The 22,347-nt window shown below is 49.8% G+C and overlaps 3 protein-coding genes across 4 annotated transcripts; 2 read left to right on the forward strand and 1 right to left on the reverse strand.

Moving 5' to 3' along the window:
• The first annotated feature begins 152 nt into the window (after window positions 1–152).
• LOC136932997 (protein FAM163B) lies at window positions 153–912 on the forward strand. Its single transcript, XM_067228338.1, has 2 exons — window positions 153–245; window positions 458–912. The coding sequence occupies exons 1-2, from the start codon at window positions 153–155 to the stop codon at window positions 872–874; spliced, it is 510 nt and encodes a 169-aa protein (XP_067084439.1). The 3' UTR covers window positions 875–912.
• A 2,578-nt stretch (window positions 913–3,490) lies between these two features.
• Window positions 3,491–12,894, reverse strand: adamtsl2 (ADAMTS-like 2). The gene is made up of 18 exons (XM_067228191.1): window positions 12,793–12,894; window positions 12,277–12,419; window positions 12,003–12,078; window positions 11,634–11,736; window positions 11,383–11,528; window positions 11,081–11,204; window positions 10,820–10,900; window positions 10,233–10,408; window positions 9,605–9,920; window positions 8,024–8,369; window positions 6,570–6,673; window positions 5,903–6,029; window positions 5,334–5,547; window positions 5,081–5,236; window positions 4,655–4,825; window positions 4,190–4,366; window positions 3,803–3,947; window positions 3,491–3,612 (listed from the first exon to the last, which is right to left on the reverse strand). The coding sequence occupies exons 1-18, from the start codon at window positions 12,892–12,894 to the stop codon at window positions 3,491–3,493; spliced, it is 2,829 nt and encodes a 942-aa protein (XP_067084292.1).
• A 6,638-nt stretch (window positions 12,895–19,532) lies between these two features.
• On the forward strand, window positions 19,533–22,243 carry mymk (myomaker, myoblast fusion factor). 2 transcript variants are annotated; one of them, XM_067228260.1, is made up of 6 exons: window positions 19,533–19,667; window positions 19,926–20,040; window positions 20,249–20,397; window positions 20,629–20,745; window positions 20,953–21,093; window positions 21,396–22,243. In XM_067228260.1, the coding sequence occupies exons 1-6, from the start codon at window positions 19,533–19,535 to the stop codon at window positions 21,594–21,596; spliced, it is 858 nt and encodes a 285-aa protein (XP_067084361.1). In that variant the 3' UTR covers window positions 21,597–22,243. The 2 variants fall into 2 exon arrangements, with proteins under 2 accessions (XP_067084361.1, XP_067084362.1); XM_067228261.1 differs by lacking the exon at window positions 21,396–22,243 and having other exon boundaries at window positions 20,953–21,099.
• The last annotated feature ends 104 nt before the right edge of the window (window positions 22,244–22,347 follow it).

A 22,347-nucleotide genomic window follows, 5' to 3' on the forward strand; every position in this document is an offset into this window, starting at 1 on the left:
GATGTGATGGTTTTGTGGTGGCTTGACTTCCTACTAATGGCCGTCACATCTCTTGTCTGTGCAGAGTGTTGATGGAGAGGCCTTCGAATGTCAGCCTACTAATGAATATCACCTCTCTTGTCTGTGCAGAGTGTTGATGGAGAGGCCTTCGAATGTCAGCCGGGACAGTGGTTACCGCAGGTGGACTTCTAGCGGCAGTGATCTTACTGACGATTGTAGCAGTACTGTGTTACTGTCGGTTACAGGTAGGCCAGCCATCGACACGTTTCCTACCGTCACAGTAATAAGACATCTACATCTATGGGGAGAGATGACTGCTGTGTGACTGCCCGTCGAAAAGTCACAGGTTTTTAAATCTTCTCCCTTTGGTGTACATCAAGTGGAACGCAAGATTTTTTTTTACTAGTAGTGTTTACAGGGGCGGTGCACCCTCTTATGCTTGTGCTTCCTCTGTCAGTATTATTGCTGTAAGAGGGAGGAGGAAGCGAAGGAGGAGGAGGAGGAACCGGAGCACACCACCGTGTCCTCCTACGGGCGCTGTCCGACTCCCGAGCGCCTGGCGGAGCCCGACATGACGTCCATATTCCCCACGGAGGTCGACGTCAACGGGCCGGCCGTCTACACCCCGCCCCTGACCCGTAAGCCCCCCCGGTCCCACTCCTTCTGCCCCTCCTGCACACGCTACTCCCTGCCCTTCTACCTCCAGCACCCGGAGAGGCTCCGCAACGGAGGCGGCCGGATCAGCTACAGGACTGTGCAGCAGCAGGAGCTGGACCTCCCTATGGACCTGGCCAGCCTCCACCACAAGCTCAACCTCATCCGCTCCTACACCATGCGGGAGGTGGTCACCCACAGCGTCAGCACCGACGTGTAGCGCAGCCGGCCCGGTGGACCAAACCGACGTGAGGGTTTTCAAACACATACAGGAATTGCTGTGTCTAGGTATATTACGGGGGGGGGGGGATTATATATATTTTCCACTCCACCATTCGGATGGATTCGCTCACTTGCTCACACAGTGTGGAGAGTTTTGGTCTCACGTGAGGAAATGTTGTGCTGTTGTATCATTCACTGCTCCCGCATACACCTTTTTATCTCTCACTATGTGTTTGTAGCACTTTACATGTTAATGTGGATTTTGCTCATTTGTCTGTCAGGACCAATGCTTCTTTCTGCCATGAATACTATATGGGCATTCACTTCATGTTATTTCAGATGAAGGCAAGGACATGTTGTCTGTTTGTTTGAGCACACAAGCTGTGGCCTGTGTTTTAATGAATCCTTTTAGGAAAATTATTTGAAAAGGGCTTATTTTTGGCATAAAACATGAAGGGGATCGAAGTGAATGTTACGGTAGAATTTCGAGGAAACATCTGCTCAGAGAAATACATGTCTGCACCCAATGATATGTTATGTGGTCTCGATAAGAATTGTAATTCAAAGAATTACACAATTATTCTGTATTTCATTCATAAGCTGCTAAATGCGTCAAATATAATTTTAGTCGTTCTTAACAGAAATATGTGGGAAATTAAATATTATTTCCTGTTACTGTTTCAGTTTGTGTGAGAGGAACATGTAAAAGCTAATTACCTAACTTCAAGACTCTGTTATAGTCGTTATAGTGTCATGTAGTGAATTAAGTAGAATTTATTTATCTGAATTTAAATTCCCACATACTATTGGCTAACTAGGTCAGACACATTTATTCAAAATACAATTTTTATGTTTCATCACGTTTGTTTTAATGGTGTCCATTTGTCTGGTATTTTAATGGTGATAATGAGAGGAAACATGCTTCAGAAGCCAGCAGATGGCATCATCACATCCTGTTCCAGTCATCAGCTGTCATGAAAGCCATTCAAATGGCTGGTCCAAATGTGGAAACAAGCCTTTCGAATTGTTTAATTGCAGTGTTACCCAACAATAAACTGATTTAAAAGTCTATGCAATTATGCCTATGTTGTTTCTCATGTCTGCCAGGAAAATGAGTTTTAGGCTAAGATTTTCAGAAATAAGGCACATGTTGCTTTTTTTTCTCCAAAAGGTTGATGTTCTGGATGAAAAATCCACAACGTTTGAAATACTAAGGAACAATTCAACAAACTGAGAGTTTAACATTTTATTCAAACTTTAATTAAGTAACTAGTTCATTAATACGTTGATGTTTTCACTTATCAACAGTACAAAATATCAATATTTGTTTTGTACAAAGAGGTACACGGTTATACAAATACAATACACAAGCTATATATATATATATATATATATATATATATATATATATATATAAAATGAGACATATGTTATGAATACATCTCCACTACTTCAAGTGTCAGGAATCTTATATCACAAATGGAATCACTTTGCCCAGTCTTTGAACCCAGTCTCGTTCTTATACACAAACCATACATTAATAACTGAATTCATATAATATGCTAAATGCATTTTGAAGAAGGTGTTTTGATTAATAAATAACTTATATCTGGAAAGGAAATGCCCAGCAATAAAAAAAAAACTCCAATGGTCTTTATGACAATAGCCTATGCAGAATATTATGATGGTGAGTTTGTGATTATGACTATATCTTTCCTGTTGCAAAACAAATTGCATTTATAAACTAAATTAAATAATATTTATAATCAACTATCATCTTAAATACAGTTTAGACATGCAGTATAATCATTTTGAAAAATAATTTAATTGATCTTTTTACAACAGTGTGGAAAATGTTGTTCATGTTTGCTCTGAGGGAAGATCTCTGAGATATCATGCTGTCACCACTTCTCCACAGCTTGGCTCTCGACCCACTTTGGTATAAAACAATACAGTACAGAAGGCTTTCAGTTGCTTTGGCTAAAGAGATTCATCTCTTCATAAAAACAGACTGGTGGTGCTCATCTCATTTCATCCAGCCCCTGGTCAGTCCCAGGTCAGGTTTGGACATGTGACTCCGTCTGGGATGGGGCTGGCTGGACTGGGAGAATGTTCCGGGGGGGTTTCTGGGTTGGATGTGGCTAGGGTTGGAGGGTGGAGAGGGAGAGGGAGAGAGAGGAGGATGAACTGAGAGGTAATGGAGCATATGTGTGGGCACTGGGACTGAGGCTGTGGGGCTGTGGGGCTGGGGCTGTGGGGCTGAGGCTGTGGGGCTGAGGCTGGGGCTGTGGGGCTGGGGCTGTGGGGCTGTGGGGCTGAGGCTGGGGCTGTGGGGTTGAGGCTGGGGCTGTGGGGCTGTGGGGCTGAGGCTGGGGCTGTGGGGCTGAGGCTGGGGCTGTGGGGTTGAGGCTGGGGCTGTGGGGCTGTGGGGCTGAGGCTGGGGCTGTGGGGCTGAGGCTGGGGCTGTGGGGCTGAGGCTGGGGCTGTGGGGCTGTGGGGCTGAGGCTGGGGCTGGGGCTGTGGGGCTGAGGCTGGGGCTGTGGGGCTGAGGCTGGGGCTGTGGGGCTGAGGCTGTGGGGCTGCGGCTTCTGGGGAAAGGGCTCCCCAGGCAGGACTAGGAGGAGCGCTGGGCCCTGCAGGAGTAACAGCAGGCCTTGCTGTAGTACCAGTGGCTGCACAGGTTCACCTTCAGGGCCAGGGAGCAGTTTGTGGTGGGACGGTCCTGACAGCTCTCATCTGGACAGGAAGCCAACCAATCACAGTTTGACAACCAATCACAGTTTGACAAACAATCACAGTTTGACAACCAATCACAATTTGACAACCCATCAAACACAATTTGGATTGAGACGCATTTAGGATAGGAAACAGGATGTGTGAAGTTCCCAAAGGTTCAGGGCCTGAGGCAGGGCCTGGTCCAGCTCACCTGGGGGCTCAGTGGGACAGGGCTGGAGGGCGCAGGTTTGTTTGGCCACCGGCTTGGTGAGGGGATCGCACCCGCGGACGATCTCCCGGCCCTCGTAGCACTTCACGTCCCTCATCCTGACGCCCACCCCGCAGGTTTTGGTGCACTGCGGAACATCAGAATGCAGCTGCAGCACTCAGGGTTGCGGTCGTACGCCGTCGGAGGTATTCAGACTCAGCACATAACCATGGTCCAAATATATACGTGAAACGTGACTTTATTTGGTTGTCATGTCCAAGCCACATTCTCCAGATGCCATGGAGTATCACAACAATTGTCTGTGGGATTCAGACGAGGCGTGTAGCGGGGTGAGGAAGGGAGTGTGTCTGCCGGAGTTGCAGGCCTTACCTCAGACCAGGGTGTGGTGTACCACTTGAAACACGGCCTCTCGAAACAGGTGTTCTCCTCCTCGGGTCTTTCACCGGCACCGCACTCCTCCTCGTCGAAGGTCTTGAACTTTCCGCCGGAGATGCCGGCGCACAGCACGATCCTCTGCTTCACCCCGCGGCCGCAGGTGGTGTTGCACTGTGGGAGACACCACAGCCGTCTGAATGAACCCCTCTGACCTTCTGAGAAACACTGCTATCGCTGTCAACAACTGGAATTTAGTTCCAGTTCATGGATAGGATTGAAAATATAGTTGAGACTAGAGTACAGTGGAGTAGAGGAGAGGAGATCAGAGAATATAATCTAATAAAATGTAATTGATCCTTGAGGGAAAACTGCAGTGTTACAGAAGCAAAAATGACACCATCCAGACACCCCCCCCCCCCTCCCCCCTCCTCCTTCCCAGGGAGCCGTCCTGTCCCTCACCCTCTCCCAGTCCTGGTTGAGCCAGTGGGGGGCACAGTCCTTGTCCCCACAGGGGTGGATGGCGAGGGGCTTGTTTTCCGGGGAGCACTGGGACTCAGGGACCACCCGGCCCTCTGGGGTCTTACAGTACACGTGGCGAACCATCTTCCCCTGGCCGCACGACCCCGAGCACTGCAACACAGAGGTGAAAGGTCAGAAGAATTGAACGTCCAATCTGAAAACCCTCACAAAAGAAAGTTTCATAAATTTTTGCGATGGTTTCCTAAAATATACATTTATATATGATAATGAAGATGCTCATGAACTCCTTCATTCATAATATTTGTCTGGCATGGGAGGCAGTGGAGCTATTACATAAGTTGGTAGTCACATTATTTAAAGTACCATTATTCATTATATATGTATATTTATGTTTTGGTTTCTTACAGGTCCCCATTCAGACACGGTCCACTGGCGTTCACATGGCGGCCCTGTGCAGTTTTTGGCGTTGGAGGGGCGGGTCATGGGGTCACATGTCTTCGTGTCATCCGAACACCTTACCTCCCGCGCGACCACACCCCTGAGGCCACACTTAGCCGGACACTGAGCAGGCCAAAAGGGGAACACAGTTACTGCCTCCAAAACACACCCACAAACCCACTCTCACACATACACACATAGAAAAAAAGGTTCCACCCACCTCCGTCCACTCAGCCACCTCCCACTGAGGTCCACAGGTGGGGCTCTTGCAGGGCCTGCGCTCCGGGGGGCGCTCCAGTTCAGCCAGGGTGCAGAGGTCACTGTACACAGAGCTGTCCAGGCCAGGAGAGAGCATCTTCCAGCAGCGCACCAGCCTGAACTGGAACCCCTCACCACAGGTCCGGGAGCACTCACTCCAGCTGCTCGCCTCCCACCTGGGTCAGGGTGGACCAGTCAGATACAGTGTCATGGGAATACCACTATGCATGGAAATATACATGGACATATACTGGCGGTTGTCGAAATACTGCTACACATGGTAACATGGACATACAATAATACTGTCAGTAATGGGAATGCTCATTTAGAGTTGAAATACCATTTGTCATTGGTTGATTGCAATGTGAGGTGAAACACTCTTAAAAATGCTCTCACAGCAGTCAATAGCCAATGTAAAGGAGCTACGCAGTAGCTCTTCTCATTCTTTGGTCCTCTGACTAAGATGGGGTTGTTTGATTTGATGTGTTCCAGCAGCAGGGCTCAGCTGTCCATGGGCGGAGCACAACATACCTGGGCTGGCATTCCCTCCCGATGCAGAAGTCATGGACAGGTTCAGGTCTGGTCAGGGCATCACAGTACATGTCGTCTACCTCCACACCATCGTAGCGTACACACATAGCCAGGGACTTAGAAACCCCTGCATGAGAGAAAGTGGGTGGCACTGTTGGGGAGAGACTCCCACAGACAGAGCAGTAGACAGAGAGAGAGACAGAGAGAGAGACAGAGAGAGAGACAGAGAGAGAGAGAGACAGAGAGAGAGACAGAGAGAGACAGAGAGAGAGACAGAGAGAGAGACAGAGAGAGAGAGAGACAGAGAGAGAGACAGAGAGAGAGACAGAGAGAGAGACAGAGAGAGACAGAGAGAGAGAGAGAGAGAGAGAGACAGAGAGAGAGACAGAGAGAGAGACAGAGAGAGAGAGACAGAGAGAGAGAGACAATGGTCCCAAACACAGAGATACAATACAACATGTTCGTGTGTGCGTGTTTGCGTCTGTGTGTGTCTATGTTTTTGCTTCATCTGTGTGTGTCTGTGTGTGCGTGTGTGTGTGTGTACATCTGAGCGTGTGTGTGTGGGTCTGTGTGTGTCTGCATGCGTGTGTGTCTGTGCGTGCGTGCGTCTGAGTTTGTGTGTCTGTGTGTGCCTGTATGTGTGTGTGTGTGTTTGCGTGTGTGTCACCTATAGAACAGGTCATGCTGCAAGGCTCTTGTGCAGACAGTTTCCAGCGGTACATGTCTGCCGCACTCAGCTTGAAGTTCTTCTGCAGGAACTTCTGATTCCCCCTGTCAAACAGAACATGACGCGACATTCAGTCTGACCCCAGTGACCCCAAACGCTGGAAAGTCCTGCGTCACATCTCCGGCTGAATCAACGTCTGAATCAGAACAGACACTGTTGTGTTTTTTCATGAATTCACATAAAAGTCACTTGTGCATTCTTGTCATAACACTGGCCTTTCTTACTGCCTGGAACGTTTATTTGAAACTCACTTTGAGTTATACTTTACCGGCATTTCTCTGCAGAACTGTGACTAATTCCTGCACATTTCTCCCCAGAGGTGAATGTACAGTCTGACAGGATTTTCCCTGTCATATTTTTTCACTTTCGCCACAAATACTCTGAATTATTTGTTTCTAAGTGAAGTTTTTTTTTTTTCTCTCTTTTTTTTTCTCTCTCTCTCTCTCTCTCTCTCTCTCTCTCTCTCTCTCTCTCTCTCTCTCTCTCTCTCTCTCTCTCTCTCTCTCTCTCTCTCTCTCTCTCTCTCTCTCTCTCTCTCTCTCTCTCTCTCTCTCTCTTCTCCACTCTCTGTTTTCCTTTCTCAGGCTGCACAGGCACAAGGCTGGGCGTGTCATGTGATGTGTTTTATGGGGGCTCTGGCTGAAAAACTAGCCAAGTGCTGTTTGGACACAGAGCAGGGAAGCCAACATGAATTATAAATATGATGGAACGCAATCCCGGCCAGGTCTGGTCTTTGGCTGTCTGCTCCTGAGCCGGTTAGCTCTTAGGATGTCTCAGGGAGAAACAGGAGGAGGAGGAGGGGGACAGGCCCGGAGCACATTCCATCCCCCCAACAGGAGCAGAGGGAGCTGGGCCAGGGGCACCCCCCCCCCCCCCCCCCCCCCCATCTGTCTCTCCGTCCCAGACGATCCAGCTCTCCCGACATGCCACCTGGACGCGGCTTCGAAACCCCTCTCTTGTACTTGGCCCTGTGGTGCGGGGAGACCCTGTCCCCCGGTGCTCCAACCAGATGCGAGGCTCGGCCGTTTGGATTGGTTGTGCGTGCGATGGAGGGGGAAGGTGCCAGGATCAGACGTTGGGCCAAGACATCGGTCTTCATTTGACGTTGACTCACTTGTAGAGTATGTGTGTTAGGCTCAATTCGCGCTTCCTGTGTCATTTTTAGGGCCGTCATTTCTTGGGATGGACAGTGAAGACTGACACGAAATGGATGGGAGAGAACCAGGGGGGAGGACATGCAGGGGAAGGCCGAGGCTGGATTTAAACCTTTGCAGGCCTCAGCCTATGTACGTGCTACACACGCTCAACCTTTGAGGAACCAGGGAGCCCCCCCCTGGGTCGTGCTTTTCAAAGCCACACGGTTTCTCTCTTCAGCAGCTCAGAGGTTTCCTTACCTGGTTCGGTTGGTGCGATTCCCACTCCTCAGGACCGTGAGAACCGTCCTGTTCTGGAAGAAGAAGTCCCCGGTGTCGTTGCGCCGGCGGCCCAGACTGAACTCCCCCACGGTCCCGTTGAAGGGGAAGCGTCGCCCGCTCTCCAGGTTGACGTACTCCATGTCCAGAGGACCCACCTCGGACAAAAACACCCCCTCGCCGTCCGTCAGGAGCTGATTGGTGGAAATGTTGATGAGCAGCTCGTCCGGACCAATGCGCTCGCCCAGCAGGACCCTCCAGATGAGATTCTGAGAGTCTGGCACCTCCTCCTGGAGGGTGGAAGATCCTGTTTGGCTGCTGTTGGCTTCTGGGGTGTTAAGACAGAGAGGAAAAGCTCTTTTTGATAAACACATCTAGCTTTGGGTTCAGAAGAAGAGTATGACAGTATGATGTATATCTTCATCTGGATTTGTTGTTCTGATATCAAGTGGCCCCAGACTAATTCTCATATTTACAGGATTGTAGTGTTGCTGGTTACAGAGGAGGCCATAGTTCAAAATTCTCAACGCTAATTGTGTGTGCTGTGTGTGTGTGTGTGTGTGTGTGTGTGTGTGTGTGTGTGTGTGTGTGTGTGTGTGTGTGTGTGTGTGTGTGTGTGTGTGTGTGTGTGTGTGTGTGTGGTGGTTGGGGGAAGGGGAGGGGGAGGGCCTCCTACTAATTATAAAAAGGCCAGGAAGTTTGTACAAGTAAGAACTAGAAAACAAAGTAGACACTGGATTCACAAGCAGATATTCCTCCATCTCAGCCCTCACCCAGGCCTCCTGTGCTGGCCTCATACCTCCTTCACCCTTCCCCAGCCTGCACCACCAGGCAGGCTGAGCGCTCAGGTTAGGGCCCATTAACCCTCGTGTTACGGATGCAGACGTTTTTTAAAGAGGTGAAAACACGCCCCTGATCCCTGCATTTTTCATCTCCTCTCCTTGCCGCTCGTCTTTGTGTATTCGACCATGAATAATACAGGACCCGCAAGGACCAGAATGGAGGTCGTTCTTTAAACCCCACCCCACCCCACACACCACCACCACCATCCCTCTTCCCCCGCCAACCTTTTTATCTCATCTGATATTTGACCAGTGAACCATGATCTCCCTCTGCCTTCCATGAAACTCAAACTCGCCTTACTTACAAATATGGCATCAGATCTGATGAATGTTTCACGTGCACAGTGAGGAGTGGGGGCGGGCAGAGCTCAGCGGTTCGAGCATTTCACAGCCAAATCATCAAGATATATCATTGTTGAAGCGAGAACGCAAAGAAATCCAGACCACCAACTACCACACTGAAGGTTAGGTTGACCGGGGTCAGGGCCAGTGCACAGGGTTATGGGGTCACCTCTACCTACATTTACATTTAGCAGACGCTCTTATCCAGAGTGACTTACAGCAAGTACAGGAACATTCCCCCCGAGGCAAGTAGGATGAAGTGCCTTGGCCAAGGACATAACGTCATTTAGCACAGCCGGGAATCGAACCAACAACCTTCTGATTAATAACCCAATTCCCTAACCGCTCAGCCATCCGACCCCCATCTGACCCCCTCTACCTGTGTACTGAGGCGGGGTCGCTCCATCCTGATGACAGTCGACGGCGGCGCCCTCCACGTACACCTCGTTGGTTTCCTGTCCCTTCGGCCCCTCGTCCTCGCCGGCGCTGGCGCCCCCCTGCCTCAGCACCTGGGCCTTGTCGTCCGCGCTCCCGTTGGAGGCCACCACCACGGCCCCCACCTCCAGCGAGGCCCCTGCTGCTGCGGCGCCGTCCTGGCCCGTGTAGAGGGGGGGCGGGGGGACGGGCGACAGCGACTCCCGGAGGGTGGTGTACTCGAAGGTGACGTAGGGGATGCGCCCGTTTTGGTTCCATACCTTAGAGGGGGGGCATACATGACGGAAATGGTCAGAAGAAGGAATGGGGGACTGTGCCAGAAGGAAGTCCCAGGCCCAGGCCCAGACAGAGGCCCAGGCAGAGGCCCAGGCAGAGGCCCAGGCCCAGGCCCAGGCCCAGGCAGAGGCCCAGGCAGAGGCCCAGGCAGTGGCCCAGGCCCAGGCAGAGGCCCAGGCCCAGGCAGAGGCCCAGGCAGAGGCCCAGGCCCAGGCAGAGGCCCAGGCAGAGGCACAGGCAGAGGCACAGGCCCAAAATCCTAATCAGACCCACACCCCACCCCCAGGCTGCAGTACCAGAATATTGACAGGCTGGTCAATGGGGCCCTTGGCCACAATGTATTCAATCCCAGTCTCATATACGTCCATGGGCCGGCGGTACTTGAAGATGGTCCCCGCTGCATGGAAGTTCTGGGGGGTGTCCACCTTGTAGGCCCCGTTGAAGAAGAAGTTCCCAGCCTGGTCAGTCACAGCTGAGGATAGAGGGCAGGTCAAAGGTCAAAGGTCACTCTATTTACGTTAAAGAGATAGGAGGAGGAGAGGAGGACCAGCAACTCCACAAAGACGTCGTTTGGGCCTTTTTTTCGCAACTACGGTACATTACATTTGTGATGCCACGTAGATGCTCCAGGGCTCGTACTCATGTGATGAAATATGTAATTTAAAGTCTGTGTAAGAGTTGAATAGAAGAACCAAAAGAAACAAATCTGAGGGTACATTTACATGACCTACAGAAGAAGTATTTGACTTTACTCTACATTATTGCAAATCCTTTTAACCCTTTTGGTTTTATGTTTATAAAACTGATGCTCTGATGAACTGACATGAGGAAACACAACACATGTAGCATTAGCTCAATGGACAGGGAAACAGGAAGTACCCACCCAAAACATCAGCTGACTTTTTCCTCTCGATGATCTGGATGTCCCAGGAGCCCTCAGGGATCTGGGTGATGAAGGAGTAACCTTGGAGACGGGAAATGTTACAACGTTCCGGGTCACCGCTGACATCAAAACACCAGAATCTCTTTTCCATTCCTTTTATGTGTTTAGTGGATGAGTGGGATGTCTGTGGCAGTGGGGTCTAGTGTTTGCAATGATCTATTCTCTTCTCATGGCAATTTTGCAACGGTTTCACACTCGTACCCAAAGTAGTGGCCCCACGACGGAAGCTTCCGGTGACCCTGCTACAGCTGCTCCCGTTGCCCTGACAAACTCCACACTTATCCAGGGTGTTGGGGGAGAACAGTACTCCATCGCATCCAATTGGCTGTCGAACAACACAAAGTGCTCAGCAGGTAAACCCAAAGTTCCTCATCCTTTCTCTGACCAAAAAGGCTACAGCCAGACATTGAAGCGAGGCGTGAATCTGAATCAGAGGTGGGGTTTTTTTGTTCTTCATGTGAGATCGAGGGAGGCACACCCCTCGCCTTGTCAAACCCGCTCACCTCACACCTCCCATCCACACACACCCCTCGGTAGTCGCTGTACTTGCAGGAAGTGCCGTCGCGCGCCGGCACCATGAGCTGGCGCTGCCCGTCGGCCGTGGTGCAGTGGAGGTCGCAGGGGTTACTGGAGATGTGAACGTAGTCGTCTGCGGACGCACACAGAGGTCAGGGGTCAAAGGCCGCGGCAGTTGTCGTCCAACAGGGGGGGCTCGGTAGGGGAAAGACAGGACGGTTTTTTTTATGAGTTTTACCCGGATACAGTGGTTTCCAGTGGTAGTTCCTGCCATTGTAAAGCTGTGAGTTGAAGGACCAGCACTGCTCCTCTCTGAAGCTCCTCCCAGATGAAGGGCAGTCCTGAGGAGGGAGGGAGGGTTCACATGGGAAGTTAGAGACCCCGGTTACATAGGTCTCTAGGAGGATTTTGTAACCGTGTAAAATAGTTGTGAAACGTTTCCCATTTGACACTCATCTCTGGATGTGCGCGTCTGGGCCTGTTTTTGTAAGATGGGAAGCAAGAGTGAGAAAGGGAGAGAGAGAGAAAGGAAGAGGGGAGAGAAGGGAGACAGAGGGAGATATGAGATAGAAAGTGACAAAGAAAAAGAGAAAGAGAGAGACCTTACCTTGGTGTTACAGAGGATGTATTTCCGTGCAATACCTGTGCAGGTCACATTGTCCCTACCAGTGGCTGCTTTCTTTCTTTGGATAAAATACATTCAATTAGCAAAAACCACAGCTCAAAATACGATTACGTCTAAATCACAGTGTCAACAACACACTATCAAAACTACATCAGCAGACACCAATACATGTTTCTTGATTGGTTGAGACCGATAGACTGTTGTGATTGGTCCAACCAACCTGGTCAGCAGATGCCCTTTTGGTCAGGGGTCTTACCTCTGTTTGAGACAGTGCCTCTCCTGGGACATGACCCCCCCTCCGCAGGTGCGTGTGCAGGCGGTCCATTTGGCCCACTCCCCCCACCAATAGGTGTTCCCCTCCTGGTCATCCTCCAGGCTGTTCGAGGCCACACCTTCCTCCTGGACACACACACACACATACAGGCACACATTCGTGTGCGAGTCATTGAGTGAGTCAAGATTCAAACAGAAGCAATGGAGATGAAACAGTTAAAAAGATAAATACGGAGACGGAAAAAGGAAGAGATAGAAAGAAAGAAAGGAGGGAGGGAGAGGATAAGACAGAACAGTGCCATGGAGAACAGCAGAGAGAAAAAGAAATAGAGAGGGAAAGAGAGAGAAAGAGAGAGAGAGCGCGCGAGAGAGAGAGAAACAACCGTGGGAAAAGGCAGGGAAAGAGAGAGAGCCGGGAAGACAGAGAGAAAGAACCGCGAGGGGAAAAAAAGAAGGAGAGATACCGGTCCCAGAGACCACCACCAGCTCCATGTCGTACCTGCCCCCTGGCGGACAGGTTTCCTACGGACAGAACCAGAGTCAGGAATCCCAGCAGCACCAGACTGACCTCACCGCACTGCTCCCACGTCCAGAACCTCATCCTGTTCCGGAAGAAACACGCTAACTTCATCCCCTGTGCATGTACTCTCCCCTACCCCATCTGTGTCATACAACGCAAACAGTTTGTCGTGTATATCATACTCCACATACCTGCGTACCATTATGTGCTTATGCCTCAGAAATCGGACTGAAATAGCGAGCGAAAAAAAAAAAACGAGCTAATGCTAGCATTGTCTGCGGTTAACCTGCTTCTTGCATTGGTTTCAGATTCAACGCCTCTGGACATTTCAGAGCTCTGGCAGTCACTGTGGTCTTGGCTGCCGTCCTCAGACTGAGAAGTGTCACAGACAGACTGTTGAGTGAGCACAGGTGTTGGAGGAAGGATTTGGACCGTGAACGGCCCATGTAAAAGTTAAACAAGCCTCTGTGTGGGAGTGACTAAGGTACATTTCCTATGGGCTTCCACACAGGTGTGTCTTTGTGCGGCTCGCAGTCGGTGCGAATGCACCGGTTTCCCGCGGAATCTCGCGGCGCAGCGAGTGACCTTACGCACGCACACCCGTGTCGAAACGCAAACACACACCGTGACAGAGAAACTTGATGGCACTTTGACACATTTGGACGCACAGGTGTGTGTCTGTACTTGTGTACATGCTTGGACAGAACTCGGACAGACACACTAGGATAGACACCCCTAAACCCAGTGTATCCCCCATCCTTCTCCTCTCATCAGTCCACTAACTCCAGTCAGGTAGGCTACTCAAAGCAAGCAAACAGATCGTCTAGTCTTGTTTAGAGCAGTCTGGCTAACTCTGGCACTAAACATTGGTGACAGGTGTCTTAAAACTACCCGCACGAACACCTGGGCTTCATTATCCTCCCAGACACAGCTGGAGCACGTCCAGTTGCCAAAGACACACACACACACACACAAACATACACACTCAGACATTTAGTCCTCTCTCTCTTTCTCTCTCTGTCGCACGCACACAATGTCTCTCTTTCTCTCTCACACACCCACACACGCACACACACACTCGATCTCTCTCACGCAGCCTCTCTCCCTCCAACAGAACCGCGCAGTCTGTCGCCCGTGCTGGCGAGACAGGCCTTCCTCTCCCTCGTTTTCCTAGCCCTGCTTCCCATGACCGTGCAGGAGAGTAAACACACTCCCAACCCACCCTCCGCTCAGGCCCCACCCCGTCCCCACCTGCTGCCCCCCGGGTGCCCCCCCCACCACCACCACCACCACCACCCTCACCTCCACTTGGGGAAGAGGGAGTGTTTTTCTTTTGCTGGCGGCACAGCAGACAGACAGCAGGCTGTCCCCCTGGGAGACCGTTTTCTGGAGCAGAGGGGGAGAGAGAGAAGCCGGGGCACTGGGGAGGCTAGGGGGAGGGGGGAGGGGAGGGGGTCTCTGTCTGGAAGCCAGGGAGGGTAGAATCATCCTTTCTGGAGAGCTGTTTAACCAGACTGGAGCTCCCTCCCTCTTCCCTCCTTCCTCTCCTCTCAGCAGCCCTCTCACGTTCTCTTCGTGTGAAGTGGAAAATGGATGGGGGCTCTCTTGCTCCCCGGCACTCCTGGGTCCTCTGGATAGTGTATACAAAGAGAAGCGCAGACAGAGAGAGAGAGAGAGAGAGAGACAGGAGAGAGAGAGAGAGAGAGAGAGAGAGAGAGAGAGAGAGAGAGAGAGAGAGAGAGAGAGAGAGAGAGAGAGAGAGAGAGAGAGATGGAGAGAGAGAGGCAGAGAGAGTGAGAGAGGAAGGAAAAGACAGAGATGGAAAGAGAGAGAGAGAGAGAGAGAGAGAGAGAGAGAGAGAGAGAGAGAGAGAGAGAGAGAGAGAGAGAGAGAGATGGAGGGGGAGAGAGATGGAGGGGGAGAGAGAGAGAGCCTGGTCGAAGCGAAAAAGACGTGAAGCTTCACAGACCGGTGGAGCACATGTGTTTTGTACTCTCGTTTACCTCCGCTCTGGTTCACTTCTCTGAGGAATCCCACGTGTATCACTTCAGACAGTCATTAACCCTTGCACTGCCTTCAGGTCATTGTGACCCACCGTCGTGGTGCAAAAGGTGAAGGCAGCACAAGGGACTCCACGCATCCACGCATCATTCGGGATTCTCCCACAATATCATAACTTCATTTTCAAAACTGATCCCGTGCAGTCAACCACCTGAACCAGCTGGGAACAAACTGCCTATCTACAACATCCCTCAATTCAAGTACAATGGCCAACCCTTTCGGGAAAAGTTCTGGGAGTTTTTCAACTATTTATGAGATGTAAGGGCCAGGGTTTTTTTTCTGACCATGTACCCCAGCCAGTCAGGAGAAACTCTAGACCCTTGTTCCATATGCAACAGGTGGCTCGGCGTGCTGAATTCAACCTGCCAAGTAGTATAGTTAATACTTTTTTCAAGACATCCATTTACAAAACATGTACATTTTTTTTCACAGCAGATACATTCATTTCAGACATCTGTTCATCTGTCTGCATGCATAGAAGCGCTCAGCATGCCTTTCTGTCCTCTTCAGTTTGGTGTTTGTTTTTCGTCAACATGACATGATGTCAACCTTTTTTTCCTTTCAATTTAACAACGTGCCCTGTGTTGAGCTCCCAAACACTTTTTAGTAGCCTCAACTATGACATCGGTGTTAGGGGAAGCAGGAACTTCACCTCATTAGAGCGTTCCCTAGCGGCACAGAGATATGAAGCTGTGCGGCCAGACTGTGACTCAGTTGGCACGCCGACTCACACTACATAAACAGCTTTGGGAGCAATTGTATTGGTCAGGCACATTGGCTCCTCTCTGTTTCTCACAAAACATGGCTCACTGGCACACACACACACACACACACACACATACACACTGGCATACAGAAGCACATGCAGACATAAACACACACACACAAACACACGCACACACGCGTAGGCGTGGATAGTTTAAATATTTACCCACTCACCTCAGTCCAGGGCTGTCAGAGTGCTGTGATGCTGTCGGGTCAGTGTGGGCGGGTGGTGTTGTGCGGTGAGGTGCTGCTACTGCCGTGAAGATGTGTGCAGTGCAGCGCAGGGAGAAAGAGAGAGAGCTAGGTAAGGTGTGCTGCCCCAGCATCCCTCTTTCGCCTCTCTCCTCCCTCCCTCCAACCCCTCCACTCCCCTCCCCTCCACTCCTCTCCTTTCCTCCCTCTCCTCCCCTCCCTTCCTAACCTCACCTAACCCAATCCCTTCCCCTCCCTCTTCTCTCCTCCTCTCCTCCCTCCCCTCCCCCACAGCAGCAGTGGCAGAAGCAGGAGCAGGAAGAGAGTGGCAGCAGGGGGAAGAAACACCCAGAAAAAGAGTCTCTCTGCCCACTGCCAAGCAGAGCTGGGTCTGCTTCTACTGTGGCGGCTACGTGGTGGTGCTAGTGGTGACTGGTGGTGGTATTCCTGATGGTGGTGATGATGATGGTGGTGCTGGTGATTGTTGGTGTTGGTGGTGATGGGGGTGGTGCTAGTGGTGGTGAATGGTGGTGATTGGTGGTGATTGGTGGTGGTGATAGCTAGTGGGGATGGGGGTGGTATTCTACACATGCATACCAAGTTTGAAGTCAATTGGATCTACGGAAGATTTAGAAGAAGATTTTTGTAGGTTTTCCAAAAGTTTTTACTGTACAAGAAAAGTCTGATGTCATGGGTCATTGAAACTTTTTTGTTCCCCATGAGAAATAAGGCATGTATACCAATGTTCAGGCATTTTGGAGTAATGAAGTTCATGGGAAATCCCGTAGACTTTGGGCGTGGCTTATAGCGCCACCTATGGGCGTATGTGGGCTATTAGCGGTCCGGGAGTAGTGAGGGACCTGTTGTATCATTCAGCCAAATTTGAACCAATGTGGCCGAGGACTTTTTGAGCTATTGAACCATTTCATGGAGAAAAAAAATTCTAAGAAGAATACCATCAAAAACAATAGGTTTCCTCCCACTGGAGGATCCCTGAAAAGGTGCCTGCTTGGAGAGACACTGAATGACTCGAACAGCAGCAGCAGCAGCAGCAGGCGTTTGAGGACCACCATGCCTGCCCAGGACGCCGTCTCGCTGTACCCCAGCAGCCACATGTTCTCCGCTCTGCTGCCTCCGCGTCTGCTGGCTGCATTAGGAGCCCCGGTGCTCTGCTACACTGCTAGGCTTCAATCACGAGCTACGCACAATCAGAGATTTATACGGTGATAGACCTCGTTGAGGGAGAACTGCACAGTCTGCAAGGCAAGAGGTATGGCCTCTCTCCCCACTCTTTAGAAGCCAAAAGCATGAGGACGGCAAAGAGGGTAACTAACAACACTCTCGAGAAGTGGTGCGGTGTGCGTGTGTGTGTGTGTGTGTGTGTGTGCGTGTGTGTGTGTGCGTGTGTGTGTGTGTGAGAGAGAAACGGTCTGGAGACACGATGGTTAGGACACTTTTTTTTTCCACCACAGATGTTGGTGGAATTATAAATAAGTCAAAGAGGCGGTTTCACAGAGAGAGAGAGAGGTCTTGAAAGGAGAAGTGGACTTTCTAAACCCTCAAGGCACAAACAAGACCACAAAATTCAATCATAAAAGCAACAATACTTTAATTAAGCATAAGAGCCCACTGTCATTGCCGTCGAGACTGTATATAAAAAGGACACGAAAACATCCAAAGTGCAAACTTGCAAACTTCAAGACGCTTCATCTTATTTTACGTTGCTGGGCTTATCACTATGGATAGTGAGAGTATTTTCCGAGCTCAGAAGCACAGTGAGTGTTTCTCCTCCAGTAAAAAAGAGACACCATAAAACTGATGTCCTCTTGGCTCAAAGCCTAGCTCTATCCAGACAGGTAGTGCATTTTAAACAGATAGACAGGCAGGCATGCAGGCAGACAGAAAGACCAACCGACAGAAAGATTGGCAAACAAGCACATCTATAAAAAGATGATGACATCATTAAAACAACAAACAGCCTAAAAACACAAACTGAGTTCTGAATCTGTACAAATTTCTCAACAGAAGCATTTCTTCTTTGGGATATTATTATTTTAAACATAATGCAACTCCCAAATTACCACAACCGCTTGTTTAAAAAGGCCTTTTCCTCATCCACTTGCATTGTATCTAGGCTGAAACCTAAGCATTGCGCTCAATTATTTGTAAAAGAAGAGAAGGGCAGAGGGCAGAACTATTTATTACCAAATCAAAAGGAAGCCTGCTGTTTTCTCAGATGCATGCAGGAAGTCAGTCTTGCATTCCCACACTAGAATGGCCATGTTTAGACAGAGGGGGCCTGAGGTGAAAGTAACCATGAAGCACTTTCCTACCCCCCCCCCTTACCCCCCCCCCCCCCAGCACTTCGCCCCCACCAAGCCCTTCATTTACCCCCACCCCTCCAGCCCTAACCAGTTTGTGGGGAGTGCATGGCACTCCCCACAAACTCCACCCCTAACCTCTGACCCCAAGGCCCTGGAGGATTGTGGAGGAGTCCTAGGGGAGGGTCAACCCATTTCCCCCCACCCCACAGCACCCCATTCTCCTCATTCCAGCCCGGCACAGGGACATGGGCGGGGGCAACGCTGACAGTCCTGGGGTCCCCAAGCTCAGTCTGAGAGTGGCGGCCTTGCCCTCTCCCGACGGTTTCCTGTTACAGTCCCTCCAGGAATCTGAGGCACGGGGCGTGTTCATAACTACACTGCACCCTTTGTCCCCCCCCCCCCCCCCTCATCCCAGACACACAGGCAGGTGTAACAGCTGAGAGGGGAGGAGCATAAGGGAGGGAGGGCGAGGGAGAAAGGGAGGTGAGGAGGACAAGGAGAGATAATAGAGGAGAGAAATTGGAGAGCAGGATGGGGACAGAGAGGAGAGATGGCGGAGAGGAGGAGAGGGAGGAGGAGTGGGAGAGAGGGAGGAGGGATCGGTAGAGAGGGAGGGAGGAGAGGTAGGGGAGAAGAGGGCAACTGCTGTTGTCTCCACAGCCACCTCCCTGATGATTTCTCCCTTTCTCTTTCATTGCATACAGTATAACTCCATTAGTTCACCTGCAACCTTTTCTTGAAAGACTACATGCTGTTTATATAAATAAGATCAAAATGATTTATATATATTTATTATTATTACTGTTTATTTATTTATTTTCACAAAAGCTAAGGCATGTATTATAAATGATATTCTACTATTGTAAAAGCATAACCCTACAGAATACAAATAAGCAAGTGTGACCATCATACTTCAGGACACAACCTACTCTCAAGATCACTTCAGTCTCAAACTGACAGGTCTACGTCACAAACAAATGCAACCAAACAACAACCAAACAAGAATCCACTACCCTATGTGTTTTGAACCACTGTCTTGAAATGGGAGCCTTAACAAATATTCCCCCAACGCCATGGTATGTGAGCACTCTCCCTGGGTCCTCTTGTTGTGCTGGTATGCAGACAGCTGTCCAGCGATGACTCTGCTCATTCAGCCCTCACTGTGGCTGGGCCTGGGGACTTTTAAACTTTAAAGGGCTCAGTGGGCAACCAGCTGCCAGAGTGTGCCATGTGCGTGTGAGCTGTACATTGCTTTCCCAGTCCACTCGCCAGTTTGACCACTTTTTCCAAGCTGAAGACTGACTTGAAGCTTCGCTTGCTTTCGTGAACCCGTCAGCCTGTTTATTGGGAGTTGGCGTGCAGGTACGTGTAGCCGTCATGGGTGCCTTCATAGCGAAGATGCTTCTGCCGACCGTCAGCAGCCTGGTGTTCCTTCCTGCGGCCAGCGTGGCCACCAAGAGAGGATTCTACATGGAGGCCATGGTCTACTTCTTCACCATGTTCTTCACTGCGGTAAGGGACTATGGCGTTCTTAAGACTGGGATGTTGACATTCTTATGTGTGTCTGTGGGGGTCCGTGACACCTCTTGGAACACTGCCTTACATGTATTTGAAAATGTGTCAGACTAGAAATGGGATTGAGGGAAATAACTTCAGGGAATTGTTGTATTCACCATATGAAGTCCAGTCACTTAAGATGTCTTGAGAATTGAGAGCTTCAGAATGGAGTTTTGGAGTTTGGAGAATGACTGAATGTGTTGTACCTCGTAGATATACCACGCGTGTGACGGACCAGGACTGTCCATTCTGTGTTTCATGAAGTACGATATCCTGGAGTACTTCAGTGTGTATGGCACAGCTGTCTCTATGTGGGTCACTCTGATCGGTAAGTAACATCAAACAGCTGAACCGTGATGTGTTGACTGTGTTTGAAGGCAGGGAGGCAAATCTCTTGCTGAACAGTTGTTGAAGGGCACGCTGTGCCTGTCTCTCACACATGCTCAAACATACGCTGTCTCTCTCTTTGAACACACATATGGGCATGCACGCACACACACAGAAAGCTAAAGCTGCCTCCCTTTTTTTCTTTTAAGCTTTGGGAGACTTTGACGAGCCAAAGAGATCCACTTTGACCATGTTTGGGGCGCTGACCAGCGGTGTGAGAATCTATCAGGATCGCCTAGGTTACGGAATCTACGCTGGACCAATTGGAACAGCTGTGTTCATGATCACTGTCAAATGGGTGAGTCTTTCGGAGGATAACATACTGAACCAACGAATATTACATATTTCTCGTTATATGACCCATGTTTGACAAAATAACACTGGATTTTTCACTCAGTGTGTAAACTCCTGGGGTTAGGATAAAGAGGTAGCTACAATAACCGTACAACGCGGAGCTCAACTATTTCCTGACCTAGATGATAGAGTTTGCGTTTAACTGAACTAACAGAACTTTCGCGTTCAACTTTAGTTGCAGAAAATGAAGGAGAACAGAGGCCTGTACCCAGAGAAGAGTGTTTACACGCAGCAGGTTGGACCAGGCTGCTGCTTCGGTGCCCTTGCCCTGATGCTCCGTTTCTACTTTGAGGTATCACTCATCACACATATATTCGCAAAGGGAAAAAAAAGGATTCGAAGACGCCTTAGGCGCGCATTTGCTGTTGTTCCATTGTTCCATGTGATCCTTAAACGCCTCCTTCGCATCTAGACAGAAAGAAATTCGGCAAATGACGCCAAAGAAATGGAAGTGTACGTCCATTAAAACTGTGGTTGTGTCCCGTTTGGGCTCTTGTAGGAGTGGGACTACGCCTACGTCCACAGCTTCTACCACCTATCCCTGGCTGTGTCCTTTGTGCTGCTGCTGCCCAAGAAGAACCGCTACGCAGGAACGGGTCAAAACCCGGCCAAGCTGAACTGCTACACCCTGTGCTGCTGTGTATGAAGTCCTTTTTTTTTTATCTCACAAAGGCAGGAGAGGTGATCATCCCAACAGGGTTTAATAGTAGCCTACGGGAATCCCAATATAACGTGGCATCTTATTGTATCATACGGATTGGGTGTAGGAAGAATGCTACCTTGAATTGGTTTGGAATTGTAACGCTATTGGTTAGACGGAAAGGATGGAACATCCGTCCTAGTGTTGTGAGATTGGCAGGAAAAGAATGTGACTTTATATTGCATTGTTTCTGTGGAAACCACATCCCTGCTCTTACTTGGCTCTGGTCTGTTGTCCACCAGACGCCCATGCCTTCTTCTGCCAAGTCTCCAAAGGACAAGAAGAAGAAGTCCCCTTCTCGGAGTGTTTGGACGGTGCCCAGGGAGCGTCCGTGGATACGGGCCTGTAGCACCCCCACCCTCCCCCTGTACAACCCTCCGTCCACACCCGTCCACAAAGGGCTGGACGTCAGCCGGCTGAAAGAGCTGAACGGATGGAAGTGATGCCAGGCAGCTTTACGTGAGATAAAAACAGGGAGTAGCATACAATGAAGGGGCTATGGTCCTATACGCCAAGTCGTGCCCTCCTGTGGTGTGAAGGACCCCGCGGGACAGGGCTGCCCTTCATCTGCCTGTGTAAAAATCAGAACCAGGACAGCTGAGGGCTTGAGAAACAAGCCAGTAAAACTGACTGGAAAATCTGTTTGTAACACAAACCCGGCAGACATTTTATCTCTCCAAGATGAATAAATTGTTTTCAAACATTTTCCAGTAGGGACCAGTTCATCTAATCCTCTCCTTCCTTCTCTCTGAGAGGAACTAGGCAAATAAATTTGGTTATGAAAATTACAAGATTGTAAAAGCACATTTCGCTATATCCCCAATGTGCCAAGCAGGTTGTCTGGTGTATCAGACTTCAGAGTGCAGCCAAATGCAGTCCAGACACTGTGCAGTAAACCGACTGCAGGTCTTTTAAATGGTTCTGGAGTAGCAGGTGTAGACTTGTGTGTGTCCATTCCAATTCACTGACCAAGCAGCTTTGTCTATATTCCCTATCCTATAGCTTATCTCACTAATCCGCAAGTATTGTGTAATGTACATAATGTTAATTTATTGCATTGGGAAATGTTATTTTTAATTTAAGATGTTTTTTGATGTCATTCTTTTCTAATTAACCGTTTGAAAATAAAAATGTGTGAATTTGAATCTTTTTTAGTTTTGTATGGATCGTTTTGGACAGGATTCGATAGGAATC

The sequence above is a fragment of the Osmerus mordax genome, chromosome 24 (genome assembly GCF_038355195.1).
Source record: "Osmerus mordax isolate fOsmMor3 chromosome 24, fOsmMor3.pri, whole genome shotgun sequence".
Classification (NCBI taxonomy): domain Eukaryota; kingdom Metazoa; phylum Chordata; class Actinopteri; order Osmeriformes; family Osmeridae; genus Osmerus; species Osmerus mordax.